The 19888-nt window shown below is 40.7% G+C and overlaps 1 protein-coding gene across 1 annotated transcript in view; it reads right to left on the minus strand.

The window, feature by feature from the left end:
* Window positions 1-19888, minus strand: part of LOC127926394 (multidrug and toxin extrusion protein 1-like) — a gene marked incomplete at its 3' end in the record, with an annotated part of 42016 nt that overhangs the window by 16386 nt on the left and 5742 nt on the right. Inside the window, exons 3-4 of the mRNA XM_052511778.1 lie at window positions 17388-17456; window positions 16554-16702 (exon numbers count right to left, since the gene is read on the minus strand). Of these exons, the coding sequence (XP_052367738.1) occupies window positions 16554-16702; window positions 17388-17456 (218 nt within the window). The remainder of the gene's footprint in view (window positions 1-16553; window positions 16703-17387; window positions 17457-19888) is intronic.

Raw genomic sequence — 19888 nt, forward strand, 5'->3', positions numbered from 1 at the left:
AGTACAGTGACGTTATGTAGTCAGATGGTTCAGTTAGTACAGTGACGTTATGTAGTCAGATGGTTCAGTTAGTACAGTGGCGTTATGTAGTCAGATGGTTCAGTTGGTACAGCACAGTACGTTATGTAGTCAGATGGTTCAGTTAGTACAGCACAGTGACATTATGTAGTCAGATGGTTCAGTTAGTACAGCACAGTGACGTTATGTAGTCAGATGGTCCAGATGTTTTTTTTTTTTTTTTACAGCACAGTGACATTATGTAGTCAGATGGTTCAGTTAGTACAGCACAGTGACATTATGTAGTCAGATGGTTCAGTTAGTACAGCACAGTGACGTTATGTAGTCAGATGGTCCAGATGTTTTTTTTTTTACAGCACAGTGACATTATGTAGTCAGATGGTTCAGTTAGTAAAGCACAGTGACGTTATGTAGTCAGATGGTTCAGTTAGTACAGCACAGTGACGTTATGTTGTCAGATGGTTCAGTTAGTACAGCACAGTGATGTTATGTTGTCAGATGGTCAGTAAGTACAGCACAGTGACATTATGTAGTCAGATGGTTCAGTTAGTACAGTACAGTGACGTAATGTAGTCAGATGGTTCAGTTAGTACAGTGACGTAATGTAGTCAGATGGTTCAGTTAGTACAGCACAGTGACGTTATGTAGTCAGATGGTTCAGTTAGTACAGCACAGTGACATTATGTAGTCAGATGGTTCAGTTAGTACAGTGACATTATGTTGTCAGATGGTTCAGTTAGTACAGCACAGTGACATTATGTAGTCAGATGGTTCAGTGACATTATGGAGTCAGATGGTTCAGTTAGTACAGCACAGTGACATTATGTAGTCAGATGGTTCAGTGACATTATGGAGTCAGATGGTTCAGTTAGTACAGCACAGTGACATTATGTAGTCAGATGGTTCAGTTAGTACAGTTATGTAGTCAGATGGTTCAGTTAGTACAGTGACGTAATGTAGTCAGATGGTTCAGTCAGTACAGCACAGTGACATTATGTAGTCAGATGGTTCAGTTAGTACAGCACAGTGACATTATGTAGTCAGATGGTTCAGTGACATTATGGAGTCAGATGGTTCAGTTAGTACAGCACAGTGACATTATGTAGTCAGATGGTTCAGTGACATTATGTCAGACAGTTAGTGCACAGTGACGTAATGTAGTCAGATGGTTCAGTTAGTACAGTACAGTTAATGTAGTCAGATGGTTCAGTTAGTACACAGTGACGTATGTAGTCAGATGGTTCAGTCAGTACAGCACAGTGACATTATGTAGTCAGATGGTTCAGTTAGTACAGCACAGTGACGTTATGTAGTCAGATGGTCCAGTTACAGCACAGTGACATTATGTAGTCAGATGGTTCAGTTAGTAAAGCACACAGTCAGATGGTTCAGTTACATTATGTAGTCAGATGGTTCAGTTAGTAAAGCACAGTGACGTTATGTAGTCAGATGGTTCAGTTAGTACAGTGACGTAATGTAGTCAGATGGTTCAGTTAGTACAGCACAGTGACGTTATGTAGTCAGATGGTTCAGTTAGTACAGCACAGTGACATTATGTAGTCAGATGGTTCAGTGACATTATGGAGTCAGATGTTTGTTAGTACAGCACAGTGACATTATGTAGTCAGATGGTTCAGTGACATTATGGAGTCAGATGGTTCAGTTAGTACAGCACAGTGACATTATGAAGTCAGATGGTTCAGTTAGTAAAGCACAGTGACATTTTGTAGTCAGATGGTTCAGTTAGTACAGTGACGTTATGTAGTCAGATGGTTCAGTTAGTACAGCACAGTGACATTATGTAGTCAGATGGTTCAGTTAGTACAGTGACGTTATGTAGTCAGATGGTTCAGTTGGTACAGCACAGTGACGTTATGTAGTCAGATGGTTCAGTTAGTACAGCACAGTGACATTATGTAGTCAGATGGTTCAGTTAGTACAGCACAGTGACATTATGTAGTCAGATGGTTCAGTTAGTACTTCACAGTGACATTATGTAGTCAGATGGTTCAGTTAGTACAGCACAGTGACGTTATGTAGTCAGATGGTTCAGTTAGTACAGCACAGTGACATTATGTAGTCAGATGGTTCAGTTAGTACAGCACAGTGACGTTATGTAGTCAGATGGTTCAGTTAGTACAGCACAGTGACATTATGAAGTCAGATGGTTCAGTTAGTAAAGCACAGTGACATTTTGTAGTCAGATGGTTCAGTTAGTACAGTGACGTTATGTAGTCAGATGGTTCAGTTAGTACAGCACAGTGACATTATGTAGTCAGATGGTTCAGTTAGTACAGTGACGTTATGTAGTCAGATGGTTCAGTTGGTACAGCACAGTGACGTTATGTAGTCAGATGGTTCAGTTAGTACAGCACAGTGACATTATGTAGTCAGATGGTTCAGTTAGTACAGCACAGTGACGTTATGTAGTCAGATGGTCCAGATGTTTTTTTTTTTTTTTTTTTACAGCACAGTGACATTATGTAGTCAGATGGTTCAGTTAGTACAGCACAGTGACATTATGTAGTCAGATGGTTCAGTTAGTACAGCACAGTGACGTTATGTAGTCAGATGGTCCAGATGTTTTTTTTTTTTTTTTACAGCACAGTGACATTATGTAGTCAGATGGTTCAGTTAGTAAAGCACAGTGACGTTATGTAGTCAGATGGTTCAGTTAGTACAGTGACGTGGTCCTTCTGTAGCTCAGTTGGTAGAGCATGGCGCTTGTAACGCCAGGGTAGTGGGTTCAATTCCTGGGACCACCCATACGTAGAATGTATGCACACATGACTGTAAGTCGCTTTGGATAAAAGCGTCCGCTAAATGGCATATATTATATATATTATATATATATTAGTTACATTATGTAGTCAGATGGTTCAGTTAGTAAAGCACAGTGACGTTATGTAGTCAGATGGTCCAGTAAGTACAGCACAGTGACGTTATGTAGTCAGATGGTTCAGTTAGTAAAGCACAGTGACATTATGTAGTCAGATGGTTCAGTTACATTATGTAGTCAGATGGTCCAGTAAGTACAGCACAGTGACGTAGTCAGATGGTTCAGTTAGTACAGCACAGTGACGTTATGTAGTCAGATGGTTCAGTTAGTACAGCACAGTGACATTATGTAGTCAGATGGTTCAGTCAGTACAGCACAGTGACGTTATGTAGTCAGATGGTTCAGTCAGTACAGCACAGTGACGTTATGTAGTCAGATGGTTCAGTTAGTACAGCACAGTGACATTATGTAGTCAGATGGTTCAGTTAGTACAGTACAGTGACGTAATGTAGTCAGATGGTTCAGTTAGTACAGTGACGTAATGTAGTCAGATGGTTCAGTTAGTACAGCACAGTGACATCATGTAGTCAGATGGTTCAGTTAGTACAGCACAGTGACGTTATGTAGTCAGATGGTTCAGTTTGTACAGTGACATTATGTAGTCAGATGGTTCAGTTAGTACAGCACAGTGACATTATGTAGTCAGATGGTTCAGTTAGTACAGCACAGTGACATTATGTAGTCAGATGGTTCAGTTAGTACAGTAACATAATGTAGTCAGATGGTTCAGTTAGTACAGTGACATTATGTAGTCAGATGGTTCAGTTAGTACAGCACAGTGACATTATGTAGTCAGATGGTTCAGTTCGTACAGCACAGTGACATCATGTAGTCAGATGGTTCAGTTAGTAAAGCACAGTGACATCATGTAGTCAGATGGTTCAGTTAGTAAAGCACAGTGATGTAATGTAGTCAGATGGTTCAGTTAGTACAGCGACGTTATGTAGTCAGATGGTTCAGTTAGTACAGTGACGTAATGTAGTCAGATGGTTCAGTTAGTACAGTGACGTAATGTAGTCAGATGGTTCAGTCAGTACAGTACAGTGTCATTATGTAGCCAGATGGTTCAGTTCGTACAGTGACGTAATGTAGTCAGATTGTTCAGTTAGTACAGCACAGTGACGTTATGTAGTCAGATGGTTCAGTTGGTACAGCACAGTGACATTATGTAGTCAGATGGTTCAGTTAGTACAACATAGTGGCATTATGTAGTCAGATGGTTCAGTTTGTACAGCACAGTGACATTTTGTAGTCAGATGGTTCAGTTTGTACAGTACAGTGACGTTATGTAGTCAGATGGTTCAGTGACATAATGTAGTCAGATGGTTCAGTTAGTACAGCACAGTGACATTATGTAGTCAGATGGTTCAGTTAGTACAGTGACATTATGTAGTCAGATGGTTCAGTTAGTACAGTGACGTTATGTCGTCAGATGGTTGTCACATTATGTAGTCAGATGGTTCAGTTAGTACAGTGACGTTATGTAGTCAGATGGTTCAGTTAGTACAGTGACGTTATGTAGTCAGATGGTTGTCACATTATGTAGTCAGATGGTTCAGTTACATTATGTAGTCAGATGGTTCAGTTAGTACAGTGATGTTATGTTGTCAGATGGTTCAGTTAGTACAGCACAGTGACGTTATGTAGTCAGATGGTTCAGTTAGTACAGCACAGTGACGTTATGTAGTCAGATGGTTCAGTGACATTATGGAGTCAGATGGTTCAGTTAGTACAGCACAGTGACATCATGTAGTCAGATGGTTCAGTTAGTACAGCACAGTGACATCATGTAGTCAGATGGTTCAGTTAGTACAGCACAGTGACATTATGTAGTCAGATGGTTCAGTTAGTACAGCACAGTGACATCATGTAGTCAGATGGTTCAGTTAGTAAAGCACAGTGACATCATGTAGTCAGATGGTTCAGTTAGTAAAGCACAGTGATGTAATGTAGTCAGATGGTTCAGTTAGTACAGCGACGTTATGTAGTCAGATGGTTCAGTTAGTACAGTGACGTAATGTAGTCAGATGGTTCAGTTAGTACAGTGACATAATGTAGTCAGATGGTTCAGTCAGTACAGTACAGTGTCATTATGTAGCCAGATGGTTCAGTTCGTACAGTGACGTAATGTAGTCAGATTGTTCAGTTAGTACAGCACAGTGACGTTATGTAGTCAGATGGTTCAGTTAGTACAGCACAGTGATGTTATGTTGTCAGATGGTCCAGTAAGTACAGCACAGTGACATTATGTAGTCAGATGGTTCAGTTAGTACAGTACAGTGACGTAATGTAGTCAGATGGTTCAGTTAGTACAGTGACGTAATGTAGTCAGATGGTTCAGTTAGTACAGCACAGTGACGTTATGTAGTCAGATGGTTCAGTTAGTACAGCACAGTGACATTATGTAGTCAGATGGTTCAGTTAGTACAGTGACATTATGTTGTCAGATGGTTCAGTTAGTACAGCACAGTGACATTATGTAGTCAGATGGTTCAGTGACATTATGGAGTCAGATGGTTCAGTTAGTACAGCACAGTGACATTATGTAGTCAGATGGTTCAGTGACATTATGGAGTCAGATGGTTCAGTTAGTACAGCACAGTGACATTATGTAGTCAGATGGTTCAGTTAGTACAGTGACGTAATGTAGTCAGATGGTTCAGTTAGTACAGCACAGTGACATCATGTAGTCAGATGGTTCAGTTAGTACAGCACAGTGACGTTATGTAGTCAGATGGTTCAGTTTGTACAGTGACATTATGTAGTCAGATGGTGCAGTTAGTACAGCACAGTGACATTATGTAGTCAGATGGTTCAGTTAGTACAGCACAGTGACATTATGTAGTCAGATGGTTCAGTTAGTACAGTAACATAATGTAGTCAGATGGTTCAGTTAGTACAGTGACATTATGTAGTCAGATGGTTCAGTTAGTACAGCACAGTGACATTATGTAGTCAGATGGTTCAGTTCGTACAGCACAGTGACATCATGTAGTCAGATGGTTCAGTTAGTAAAGCACAGTGACATCATGTAGTCAGATGGTTCAGTTAGTAAAGCACAGTGATGTAATGTAGTCAGATGGTTCAGTTAGTACAGCACGTTATGTAGTCAGATGGTTCAGTTAGTACAGTGACGTAATGTAGTCAGATGGTTCAGTTAGTACAGTGACGTAATGTAGTCAGATGGTTCAGTCAGTACAGTACAGTGTCATTATGTAGCCAGATGGTTCAGTTCGTACAGTGACGTAATGTAGTCAGATTGTTCAGTTAGTACAGCACAGTGACGTTATGTAGTCAGATGGTTCAGTTGGTACAGCACAGTGACATTATGTAGTCAGATGGTTCAGTTAGTACAACATAGTGGCATTATGTAGTCAGATGGTTCAGTTTGTACAGCACAGTGACATTTTGTAGTCAGATGGTTCAGTTACAGTACAGTGACGTTATGTAGTCAGATGGTTCAGTGACATAATGTAGTCAGATGGTTCAGTTAGTACAGCACAGTGACATTATGTAGTCAGATGGTTCAGTTAGTACAGTGACATTATGTAGTCAGATGGTTCAGTTAGTACAGTGACGTTATGTCGTCAGATGGTTGTCACATTATGTAGTCAGATGGTTCAGTTAGTACAGTGACGTTATGTAGTCAGATGGTTCAGTTAGTACAGTGACGTTATGTAGTCAGATGGTTGTCACATTATGTAGTCAGATGGTTCAGTTACATTATGTAGTCAGATGGTTCAGTTAGTACAGTGATGTTATGTTGTCAGATGGTTCAGTTAGTACAGCACAGTGACGTTATGTAGTCAGATGGTTCAGTTAGTACAGCACAGTGACGTTATGTAGTCAGATGGTTCAGTGACATTATGGAGTCAGATGGTTCAGTTAGTACAGCACAGTGACATCATGTAGTCAGATGGTTCAGTTAGTACAGCACAGTGACATCATGTAGTCAGATGGTTCAGTTAGTACAGCACAGTGACATTATGTAGTCAGATGGTTCAGTTAGTACAGCACAGTGACATCATGTAGTCAGATGGTTCAGTTAGTAAAGCACAGTGACATCATGTAGTCAGATGGTTCAGTTAGTACAGCACAGTGATGTAATGTAGTCAGATGGTTCAGTTAGTACAGCACGTTATGTAGTCAGATGGTTCAGTTAGTACAGCACGTAATGTAGTCAGATGGTTCAGTTAGTACAGTGACATAATGTAGTCAGATGGTTCAGTCAGTACAGTACAGTGTCATTATGTAGTCAGATGGTTCAGTTAGTACAGTGACGTAATGTAGTCAGATGGTTCAGTTAGTACAGCACAGTGACGTTATGTAGTCAGATGGTTCAGTTAGTACAGCACAGTGATGTTATGTTGTCAGATGGTCCAGTAAGTACAGCACAGTGACATTATGTAGTCAGATGGTTCAGTTAGTACAGTACAGTGACGTAATGTAGTCAGATGGTTCAGTTAGTACAGTGACGTAATGTAGTCAGATGGTTCAGTTAGTACAGCACAGTGACGTTATGTAGTCAGATGGTTCAGTTAGTACAGCACAGTGACATTATGTAGTCAGATGGTTCAGTTAGTACAGTGACATTATGTTGTCAGATGGTTCAGTTAGTACAGCACAGTGACATTATGTAGTCAGATGGTTCAGTGACATTATGGAGTCAGATGGTTCAGTTAGTACAGCACAGTGACATTATGTAGTCAGATGGTTCAGTGACATTATGGAGTCAGATGGTTCAGTTAGTACAGCACAGTGACATTATGTAGTCAGATGGTTCAGTTAGTACAGTGACGTAATGTAGTCAGATGGTTCAGTTAGTACAGTGACGTAATGTAGTCAGATGGTTCAGTCAGTACAGCACAGTGACATTATGTAGTCAGATGGTTCAGTTAGTACAGCACAGTGACATTATGTAGTCAGATGGTTCAGTGACATTATGGAGTCAGATGGTTCAGTTAGTACAGCACAGTGACATTATGTAGTCAGATGGTTCAGTGACATTATGAAATCAGATGGTTCAGTTAGTAAAGCACAGTGACGTAATGTAGTCAGATGGTTCAGTTTGTACAGTACAGTAACGTAATGTAGTCAGATGGTTCAGTTAGTACAGTGACGTAATGTAGTCAGATGGTTCAGTCAGTACAGCACAGTGACATTATGTAGTCAGATGGTTCAGTTAGTACAGCACAGTGACGTTATGTAGTCAGATGGTCCAGTAAGTACAGCACAGTGACATTATGTAGTCAGATGGTTCAGTTAGTAAAGCACAGTGACGTTACGTAGTCAGATGGTTCAGTTACATTATGTAGTCAGATGGTTCAGTTCGTAAAGCACAGTGACGTTATGTAGTCAGATGGTTCAGTTAGTACAGTGACGTAATGTAGTCAGATGGTTCAGTTAGTACAGCACAGTGACGTTATGTAGTCAGATGGTTCAGTTAGTACAGCACAGTGACATTATGTAGTCAGATGGTTCAGTGACATTATGGAGTCAGATGTTTCAGTTAGTACAGCACAGTGACATTATGTAGTCAGATGGTTCAGTGACATTATGGAGTCAGATGGTTCAGTTAGTACAGCACAGTGACATTATGAAGTCAGATGGTTCAGTTAGTAAAGCACAGTGACATTTTGTAGTCAGATGGTTCAGTTAGTACAGTGACGTTATGTAGTCAGATGGTTCAGTTAGTACAGCACAGTGACATTATGTAGTCAGATGGTTCAGTTAGTACAGTGACGTTATGTAGTCAGATGGTTCAGTTGGTACAGCACAGTGACGTTATGTAGTCAGATGGTTCAGTTAGTACAGCACAGTGACATTATGTAGTCAGATGGTTCAGTTAGTACAGCACAGTGACATTATGTAGTCAGATGGTTCAGTTAGTACAGCACAGTGACATTATGTAGTCAGATGGTTCAGTTAGTACAGCACAGTGACATTATGTAGTCAGATGGTTCAGTTGGTACAGCACAGTGACGTTATGTAGTCAGATGGTTCAGTTAGTACAGCACAGTGACATTATGTAGTCAGATGGTTCAGTTAGTACAGCACAGTGACATTATGTAGTCAGATGGTTCAGTTAGTACAGCACAGTGACATTATGTAGTCAGATGGTTCAGTTAGTACAGCACAGTGACATTATGTAGTCAGATGGTTCAGTTAGTACAGCACAGTGACGTTATGTAGTCAGATGGTTCAGTTAGTACAGCACAGTGACATTATGAAGTCAGATGGTTCAGTTAGTAAAGCACAGTGACATTTTGTAGTCAGATGGTTCAGTTAGTACAGTGACGTTATGTAGTCAGATGGTTCAGTTAGTACAGCACAGTGACATTATGTAGTCAGATGGTTCAGTTAGTACAGTGACGTTATGTAGTCAGATGGTTCAGTTGGTACAGCACAGTGACGTTATGTAGTCAGATGGTTCAGTTAGTACAGCACAGTGACATTATGTAGTCAGATGGTTCAGTTAGTACAGCACAGTGACGTTATGTAGTCAGATGGTCCAGATGTTTTTTTTTTTTTTTTTTACAGCACAGTGACATTATGTAGTCAGATGGTTCAGTTAGTACAGCACAGTGACATTATGTAGTCAGATGGTTCAGTTAGTACAGCACAGTGACGTTATGTAGTCAGATGGTCCAGATGTTTTTTTTTTTTTTTACAGCACAGTGACATTATGTAGTCAGATGGTTCAGTTAGTAAAGCACAGTGACGTTATGTAGTCAGATGGTTCAGTTAGTACAGTGACGTGGTCCTTCTGTAGCTCAGTTGGTAGAGCATGGCGCTTGTAACGCCAGGGTAGTGGGTTCAATTCCCGGGACCACCCATACGTAGAATGTATGCACACATGACTGTAAGTCGCTTTGGATAAAAGCGTCCGCTAAATGGCATATATTATATATATTATATATATATTAGTTACATTATGTAGTCAGATGGTTCAGTTAGTAAAGCACAGTGACGTTATGTAGTCAGATGGTCCAGTAAGTACAGCACAGTGACGTTATGTAGTCAGATGGTTCAGTTAGTAAAGCACAGTGACATTATGTAGTCAGATGGTTCAGTTACATTATGTAGTCAGATGGTTCAGTTAGTAAAGCACAGTGACGTTATGTAGTCAGATGGTCCAGTAAGTACAGCACAGTGACGTAGTCAGATGGTTCAGTTAGTACAGCACAGTGACGTTATGTAGTCAGATGGTTCAGTTAGTACAGCACAGTGACATTATGTAGTCAGATGGTTCAGTCAGTACAGCACAGTGACGTTATGTAGTCAGATGGTTCAGTCAGTACAGCACAGTGACGTTATGTAGTCAGATGGTTCAGTTAGTACAGCACAGTGACATTATGTAGTCAGATGGTTCAGTTAGTACAGTACAGTGACGTAATGTAGTCAGATGGTTCAGTGACATTATGAAATCAGATGGTTCAGTCAGTACAGCACAGTGACGTTATGTAGTCAGATGGTTCAGTCAGTACAGCACAGTGACGTTATGTAGTCAGATGGTTCAGTTAGTACAGCACAGTGACATTATGGAGTCAGATGGTTCAGTTAGTACAGCACAGTGACATTATGTAGTCAGATGGTTCAGTGACATTATGAAATCAGATGGTTCAGTTAGTAAAGCACAGTGACGTAATGTAGTCAGATGGTTCAGTTAGTACAGTACAGTAACGTATGTAGTCAGATGGTTCAGTTGGTACAGCACAGTGACGTTATGTAGTCAGATGGTTCAGTCAGTACAGCACAGTGACATTATGTAGTCAGATGGTTCAGTTAGTACAGCACAGTGACGTTATGTAGTCAGATGGTCCAGTAAGTACAGCACAGTGACATTATGTAGTCAGATGGTTCAGTTAGTACAGCACAGTGACGTTATGTAGTCAGATGGATTTCAGTGACGTTATGTACAACACAGTGACATTATGTAGTCAGATGGTTCAGTTCAGTACAGCACAGTGACGTTATGTAGTCAGATGGTTCAGTTAGTACAGTGACGTAATGTAGTCAGATGGTTCAGTTAGTACAGCACAGTGACAGTGACATTATGTAGTCATGGATGGTTCGTTATGTAGTCAGATGGTTCAGTTAGTACAGCACAGTGACATTATGTAGTCAGATGGTTCAGTGACGTTATGTAGTCATTATGACATTATGAGTCAGATGGTTCAGTTTTCAGTTAGATGTTTTTTTTTTTTTACAGCACAGTGACATCATGTAGTCAGATGGTTCAGTTAGTACAGCACAGTGACATTATGTAGTCAGATGGTCAGATGGTTCAGTGACATTAGTAAATGGTTCAGTTTGCACAGTGACAATGTAGTCAGATGGTTCAGTTAGTACAGATGACGTTATGTATGGTCAGATGGTTCAGTTAGTACAGTGACATTATGTAGTCAGATGGTTCAGTTAGTACAGTGACGTTATGTAGTCAGATGGTTCAGTACAGCACAGTGACGTTATGTAGTCAGATGGTTCAGTTAGTACAGCACAGTGACATTATGTAGTCAGATGGTTCAGTTAGTACAGCACAGTGACATTATGTAGTCAGATGGTTCAGTTAGTACAGCACAGTGACATTATGTAGTCAGATGGTTCAGTTAGTACAGCACAGTGATTATGTAGTCAGATGGTTCAGTTAGTACAGCACAGTGACGTTATGTAGTCAGATGGTTCAGTTAGTACAGCACAGTGACATTATGTAGTCAGATGGTTCAGTTAGTACAACACAGTGACATTATGTAGTCAGATGGTTCAGTTAGTACAGCACAGTGACATTATGTAGTCAGATGGTTCAGTTAGTACAGCACAGTGACATTATGTAGTCAGTTCAGTTGTACAGTACAGTGACGTTATGTAGTCAGATGGTTCAGTTAGTATCAGATGGCACAGTGACAATGTAGTCAGATGGTTCAGTTAGTACAGCAGACAGTGACAGAGTGACATTATGTAGTCAGATGGTTCAGTTAGTACAGTGACATTATGTAGTCAGATGGTTCAGTTAGTACAGTGACGTTATGTAGTCAGATGGTTCAGTTAGTCACAGTGACATTATGTAGTCAGATGGTTCAGTTTCAGTTACAGTGACGTTATGTCGTCAGATGGTTGTCACATTATGTAGTCAGATGGTTCAGTTAGTACAGTGACGTTATGTAGTCAGATGGTTCAGTTAGTACAGTGACGTTATGTAGTCAGATGGTTGTCACATTATGTAGTCAGATGGTTCAGTTACATTATGTAGTCAGATGGTTCAGTTAGTACAGTGATGTTATGTTGTCAGATGGTTCAGTTAGTACAGCACAGTGACGTTATGTAGTCAGATGGTTCAGTTAGTACAGCACAGTGACGTTATGTAGTCAGATGGTTCAGTGACATTATGGAGTCAGATGGTTCAGTTAGTACAGCACAGTGACATCATGTAGTCAGATGGTTCAGTTAGTACAGCACAGTGACATCATGTAGTCAGATGGTTCAGTTAGTACAGCACAGTGACATTATGTAGTCAGATGGTTCAGTTAGTACAGCACAGTGACATCATGTAGTCAGATGGTTCAGTTAGTAAAGCACAGTGACATCATGTAGTCAGATGGTTCAGTTAGTAAAGCACAGTGATGTAATGTAGTCAGATGGTTCAGTTAGTACAGCGACGTTATGTAGTCAGATGGTTCAGTTAGTACAGTGACGTAATGTAGTCAGATGGTTCAGTTAGTACAGTGACATAATGTAGTCAGATGGTTCAGTCAGTACAGTACAGTGTCATTATGTAGCCAGATGGTTCAGTTCGTACAGTGACGTAATGTAGTCAGATTGTTCAGTTAGTACAGCACAGTGACGTTATGTAGTCAGATGGTTCGGTTGGTACAGCACAGTGACATTTTGTAGTCAGATGGTTCAGTTAGTACAGTGATGTTATGTAGTCAGATGGTTCAGTGACATAATGTCGTCAGAATGTTCAGTTAGTACAGCACAGTGAAATTATGTAGTCAGATGGTTCAGTTAGTACAGCACAGTGACATTTTGTAGTCAGATGGTTCAGTTAGTACAGTGACGTTATGTAGTCAGATGGTTCAGTGACATAATGTAGTCAGATGGTTCAGTTAGTACAGCACAGTGAAATTATGTAGTCAGATGGTTCAGTTAGTACAGCACAGTGACATTTTGTAGTCAGATGGTTCAGTTAGTACAGTGACATTATGTAGTCAGATGGTTCAGTTAGTACAGTGACGTTATGTCGTCAGAAGGTTGTCACATTATGTAGTCAGATGGTTCAGTTTGTACAGTGACATTATGTAGTCAGATGGTTCAGTTAGTACAGCACAGTGACATTATGTAGTCAGATGGTTCAGTTCGTACAGCACAGTGACATCATGTAGTCAGATGGTTCAGTTAGTAAAGCACAGTGACATCATGTAGTCAGATGGTTCAGTTAGTAAAGCACAGTGATGTAATGTAGTCAGATGGTTCAGTTAGTACAGCGACGTTATGTAGTCAGATGGTTCAGTTAGTACAGTGACGTAATGTAGTCAGATGGTTCAGTTAGTACAGTGACGTAATGTAGTCAGATGGTTCAGTCAGTACAGTACAGTGTCATTATGTAGCCAGATGGTTCAGTTCGTACAGTGACGTAATGTAGTCAGATTGTTCAGTTAGTACAGCACAGTGACGTTATGTAGTCAGATGGTTCAGTTGGTACAGCACAGTGACATTATGTAGTCAGATGGTTCAGTTAGTACAACATAGTGACATTATGTAGTCAGATGGTTCAGTTTGTACAGCACAGTGACATTTTGTAGTCAGATGGTTCAGTTAGTACAGTGACGTTATGTAGTCAGATGGTTCAGTGACATAATGTAGTCAGATGGTTCAGTTAGTACAGCACAGTGACATTATGTAGTCAGATGGTTCAGTTAGTACAGTGACATTATGTAGTCAGATGGTTCAGTTAGTACAGTGACGTTATGTCGTCAGATGGTTGTCACATTATGTAGTCAGATGGTTCAGTTAGTACAGTGACGTTATGTAGTCAGATGGTTCAGTTAGTACAGTGACGTTATGTAGTCAGATGGTTGTCACATTATGTAGTCAGATGGTTCAGCTAGTACAGTGATGTTATGTTGTCAGATGGTTCAGTTAGTACAGCACAGTGACGTTATGTAGTCAGATGGTTCAGTTAGTACAGCACAGTGACGTTATGTAGTCAGATGGTTCAGTGACATTATGGAGTCAGATGGTTCAGTTAGTACAGCACAGTGACATCATGTAGTCAGATGGTTCAGTTAGTACAGCACAGTGACATTATGTAGTCAGATGGTTCAGTTAGTACAGTGACATTATGTAGTCAGATGGTTCAGTTAGTACAGCACAGTGACATTATGTAGTCAGATGGTCCAGTTAGTACAGCACAGTGACGTTATGTAGTCAGATGGTTCAGTTAGTACAGCACAGTGACATCATGTAGTCAGATGGTTCAGTTAGTAAAGCACAGTGACATCAAGTAGTCAGATGGTTCAGTTAGTAAAGCACAGTGATGTAATGTAGTCAGATGGTTCAGTTAGTACAGCGACGTTATGTAGTCAGATGGTTCAGTTAGTACAGTGACGTAATGTAGTCAGATGGTTCAGTTAGTACAGTGACATAATGTAGTCAGATGGTTCAGTCAGTACAGTACAGTGTCATTATGTAGCCAGATGGTTCAGTTCGTACAGTGACGTAATGTAGTCAGATTGTTCAGTTAGTACAGCACAGTGACGTTATGTAGTCAGATGGTTCGGTTGGTACAGCACAGTGACATTATGTAGTCAGATGGTTCAGTTAGTACAGCACAGTGACATTTTGTAGTCAGATGGTTCAGTTAGTACAGTGATGTTATGTAGTCAGATGGTTCAGTGACATAATGTAGTCAGAATGTTCAGTTAGTACAGCACAGTGAAATTATGTATTCAGATGGTTCAGTTAGTACAGCACAGTGACATTTTGTAGTCAGATGGTTCAGTTAGTACAGTGACATTATGTAGTCAGATGGTTCAGTTAGTACAGTGACGTTATGTCGTCAGAAGGTTGTCACATTATGTAGTCAGATGGTTCAGTTAGTACAGTGACGTTATGTAGTCCGATGGTTCAGTTGGTACAGCACAGTGACATCATGTAGTCAGATGGTTCAGTTAGTACAACACAGTGACATTATGTAGTCAGATGGTTCAGTTCGTAAAGCACAGTGACGTTATGTAGTCAGATGGTTCAGTTTGTACAGTGACGTAATGTAGTCAGATGGTTCAGTTAGTACAGCACAGTGACATTATGTAGTCAGATGGTTCAGTTAGTACAGCACAGTGACATTATGTAGTCAGATGGTTCAGTTAGTACAGCACAGTGACATTATGTAGTCAGATGGTTCTGTTAGTACAGTAACATAATGTAGTCAGATGGTTCAGTTAGTACAGTAACATAATGTAGTCAGATGGTTCAGTTAGTACAGTGACATTATGTAGTCAGATGGTTCAGTTAGTACAGCACAGTGACATTATGTAGTCAGATGGTTCAGTTAGTACAGTGACGTTATGTTGTCAGATGGTTCAGTTAGTACAGCACAGTGACGTTATGTAGTCAGATGGTTCAGTTAGTACAGCACAGTGACATCATGTAGTCAGATGGTTCAGTTTGTACAGTGACATTATGGAGTCAGATGGTTCAGTTAGTACAGCATAGTGACATCATGTAGTCAGATGGTTCAGTTAGTACAGCACAGTGACGTTATGTAGTCAGATGGTTCAGTTTGTACAGTGACATTATATAGTCAGATGGTTCAGTTAGTACAGCACAGTGACATTATGTAGTCAGATGGTTCAGTTAGTACAGCACAGTGACATTATGTAGTCAGATGGTTCAGTTAGTACAGTAACATCATGTAGTCAGATGGTTCAGTTAGTACAGTGACATTATGTCGTCAGATGGTTCAGTTAGTACAGCACAGTGACATTATGTAGTCAGATGGTTCAGTTCGTACAGCACAGTGGCATCATGTAGTCAGATGGTTCAGTTAGTAAAGCACAGTGACATCATGTAGTCAGATGGTTCAGTTAGTAAAGCACAGTGATGTAATGTAGTCAGATGGTTCAGTTAGTACAGCGACGTTATGTAGTCAGATGGTTCAGTTAGTACAGTGACGTAATGTAGTCAGATGGTTCAGTTAGTACAGTGACGTAATGTAGTAAGATGGTTCAGTCAGTACAGTACAGTGTCATTATGTAGCCAGATGGTTCAGTTCGTACAGTGACGTAATGTAGTCAGATTGTTCAGTTAGTACAGCACAGTGACGTTATGTAGTCAGATGGTTCAGTTGGTACAGCACAGTGACATTATGTAGTCAGATGGTTCAGTTAGTACAACATAGTGACATTATGTAGTCAGATGGTTCAGTTAGTACAGTGACATTATGTAGTCAGATGGTTCAGTTAGTACAGTGACGTTATGTCGTCAGATGGTTGTCACATTATGTAGTCAGATGGTTCAGTTAGTACAGTGACGTTATGTAGTCAGATGGTTCAGTTAGTACAGTGACGTTATGTAGTCAGATGGTTGTCACATTATGTAGTCAGATGGTTCAGTTACATTATGTAGTCAGATGGTTCAGTTAGAACAGCACAGTGACATTTTGTATGTGTGGTGAGGGAGTGTGTTTGTGTCTGACCTGGCGACCTCCGGGCTCTGTTTAACAGCCAATAGGATGGGTTCAGTGTTGATGAGGAGAGCCCAGCAGGGGAAGCAGGCCAGGAGCAGAATCAGAACTCCCCTTTGTAGAATCATGCCAACACGATTCATATTACCACTGCCAAATGTCTACACACACAGAGAGAGAGAGAGAGAGAGAGAAAGAGGGGGGGGACAGAGAGAGAGCGAGAGAGAGAGAGAGAGAGAGAGAGAGAGAGAGAGAGAGAGAGAGAGAGAGAGAGAGAGAGAGAGAGAGACAGAGAGAGAGAGAGAGAGAGAGACAGAGAGAGAGAGAGAGAGAGAGAGAGAGAGAGAGAGAGAGAGAGAGAGAGAGAGAGAGAGAGAGAGACAGAGGGGGACAGAGAGAGAGAGAGGAGAGAGAGAGAGAGAGAGAGAGAGAGAGAGAGAGAGAGAGAGAGAGAGAGAGAGAGAGAGAGAGAGAGAGAGAGAGAGAGAGGGGGACAGAGAGAGAGAGAGAGAGAGAGAGAGAGAGAGAGAGAGAGAGAGAAACAGAGGGGGGGGGACAGAGAGGAGCGAGAGAGAGAGAGAGAGAGAGAGAGAGAGAGAGAGAGAGAGAGAGAGAGAGAGAGAGAGAGAGAGAGAGAGAGAGAGAGAGAGAAACAGAGGGGGACAGACAGAGAGAGCGAGAAGATTAACGCTCCCAAACTTTTCCATAAAGACAAATACTGGATGGCCTTGATTGATATATTCACACGTTGATAAGGGTGACCATCCCAATCCACCAACGACCACAGAAAGACAGGACATCAACAGTAAACCAATTCAGGTGAGCACACCTGTCCAGGAAACGTACCTGAGATATGAGAGTGTCACAGGCTGATGCCAGGCCAGAGCCAATGGAGAGGCCGGTGACATTGATCACCTGGAGACAATCAGAACAGGCAGGTACATATGAACCAGGTATAGACTTGGTGGATATGAACCAGGTATAGACTTGGTGGATATGAACCAGGTGTAGACTTGGTGGATATGAACCAGGTATAGACTTGGTGGATATGAACCAGGTATAGACTTGGTGGATATGAACCAGGTGTAGACTTGGTGGATATGAACCAGGTATAGACTTGGTGGATATGAACCAGGTGTAGACTTGGTGGATATGAACCAGGTGTAGACTTGGTGGATATGAACCAGGTATAGACTTGGTGGATATGAACCAGGTGTAGACTTGGTGGATATGAACCAGGTGTAGACTTGGTGGATATGAACCAGGTGTAGACTTGGTGGATATGAACCAGGTGTAGACTTGGTGGATATGAACCAGGTGTAGACTTGGTGGATATGAACCAGGTATAGACTTGGTGGATATGAACCAGGTTGGTGGATATGTTCAGTCTATACAGAGAACACTAACAAAATTACACTGAAGATAACTGGAAAAACTACAGCCTAACTTTCATTTTATAAATTAAGGAAAGTTATTTAAAATACATCCCGTTTACATAAAGCATATTAACTAAGATCTGGGTTGAAGAGACATCCTTTTCTATGTTATTGTTTGTGAGATATTAACTACTATCGACCTATTATTAATTACCAACTATTGTCAAAGAGCAACCCAAGAGATAATCCCTGCTCCGCTTGGTTATGTATTCTGTATTCCTGTATTCTGTTGAACTATATTGTGAAGGTTGTCTTTCCTCACAGCTATAGCCAGCGACAACCCTGCCATACATACACACTACCTTTCAAATGTTTGTGGTCACTTGGAAATGTCCTTGTTTTGAAAGAAAAGCACATTTTTGTTCCATTAAAAAACATCAAATTGATCAGGAATACAGTGTAGACAGAAACCCCTTTTGCAATCAAATGCTGATGCTCCAGATTCTCAACTTGTCTAAAAAAGGCCAGTTTTATTGCTTCTTCAAAACAACAGTTTTCAGCTGTTCTAACATAATTGCAAAAGGGTTTTCTAATAATCAATTAGCCTTTTAAAATTATAAACTTGGATTAGCTAACACAATGTGCCATTGGAAAACAGGGGTTGTCACGTTCTGACCTTTATATCCTTTGTTTTGTCATTATTTAGTATGGTCAGGGCGTGAATTGGGGTGGGCAGTCTATGTTTGTTTTTCTATGATTTGGGTATTTCTATGTTTCGGCCTCGTATGGTTCTCAATCAGAGGCAGGTGTCATTAGTTGTCTCTGATTGAGAATCATACTTAGGTAGCCTGGGTTTCACTGTGTGTTTGTGGGTGATTGTTCCTGTCTCTGTTTGCACCAGATAGGACTGTTTTGGTTTTTCACGTTTATTGTTTTGTTAGTTTGTTCATGTGTAGAGTCTTTATTAAAGAACCATGAATAGAAACCACGCTGCATTTTGGTCCGCCTCTCCGTCAACTCAAGAAAACCGTTACAGGGGTGATGGTTGCTGACTATTGTTCGACTATGTAGATATTCCATAAAGCTGTTTCCAGCCACAATAGTAATTTACAACATTAACCACGTCTACACTGTATTTCTGATCAAGTTGATGTTATTTTAATGGACAAAAAAAAAGTTTATTTCAAAAACAAGGACATTTCTAAGTGACCCCAACTTTTGTTAATATGGATGGATGGATAAGATAGATGGATGGATAGAGTTGTAAGAAAAAGTATGTGAACCCTTTGGAATTACCTGGTTATCTGATCTTCCTCTAAGTCACAACAACAGACAGACACAATGTGCTTAAACTAATGACACACAAATTATTGCATTTTTCTTGTCTATATTGAATACATAATTTAAACATTCACAGTGTGGGTTGGAAAATAGTATGTGAAACCCCCTGGGCTATTTGGAGTCAAGAGTCACCTATCCTGGATTCAATGAGATGAGATTGGAGATGTTGGTTAGAGCTGCACTGCAATATAAAATAGACTCACAAAATGTGAGTTTACTATTCACATGAAACATTGCCTGATGTGAACTATGCCTCGAACAAATGAGATCTCAGAAGACCTAAGATGAAGAATTGTTGACTTGCATAAAGCTGGAAAGGGTTACAAAAGTATTCCTAAAAGCCTTGATGTTCATCAGTCTTTGCTGCATCAGGGCCTGGATAGCTTGATATCATCGACTACCACACCGCTACCACTACCTGTTCACACCGCTACCACTGCCTGTTCACACCGCTACCACTGCCTGTTTACACCGCTACCACTGCCTGTTCACACCGCTACCACTACCTGTTCACACCGCTACCACTACCTGTTCACACCGCTACCACTGCCTGTTCACACCGCTACCACTGCCTGTTTACACCGCTACCACTGCCTGTTCACACCACTACCACTGCCTGTTCACACCGCT

This window comes from Oncorhynchus keta, unplaced genomic scaffold (assembly GCF_023373465.1).
Source record: "Oncorhynchus keta strain PuntledgeMale-10-30-2019 unplaced genomic scaffold, Oket_V2 Un_contig_7503_pilon_pilon, whole genome shotgun sequence".
In the NCBI taxonomy this organism is placed as follows: Eukaryota; Metazoa; Chordata; class Actinopteri; order Salmoniformes; family Salmonidae; genus Oncorhynchus; species Oncorhynchus keta.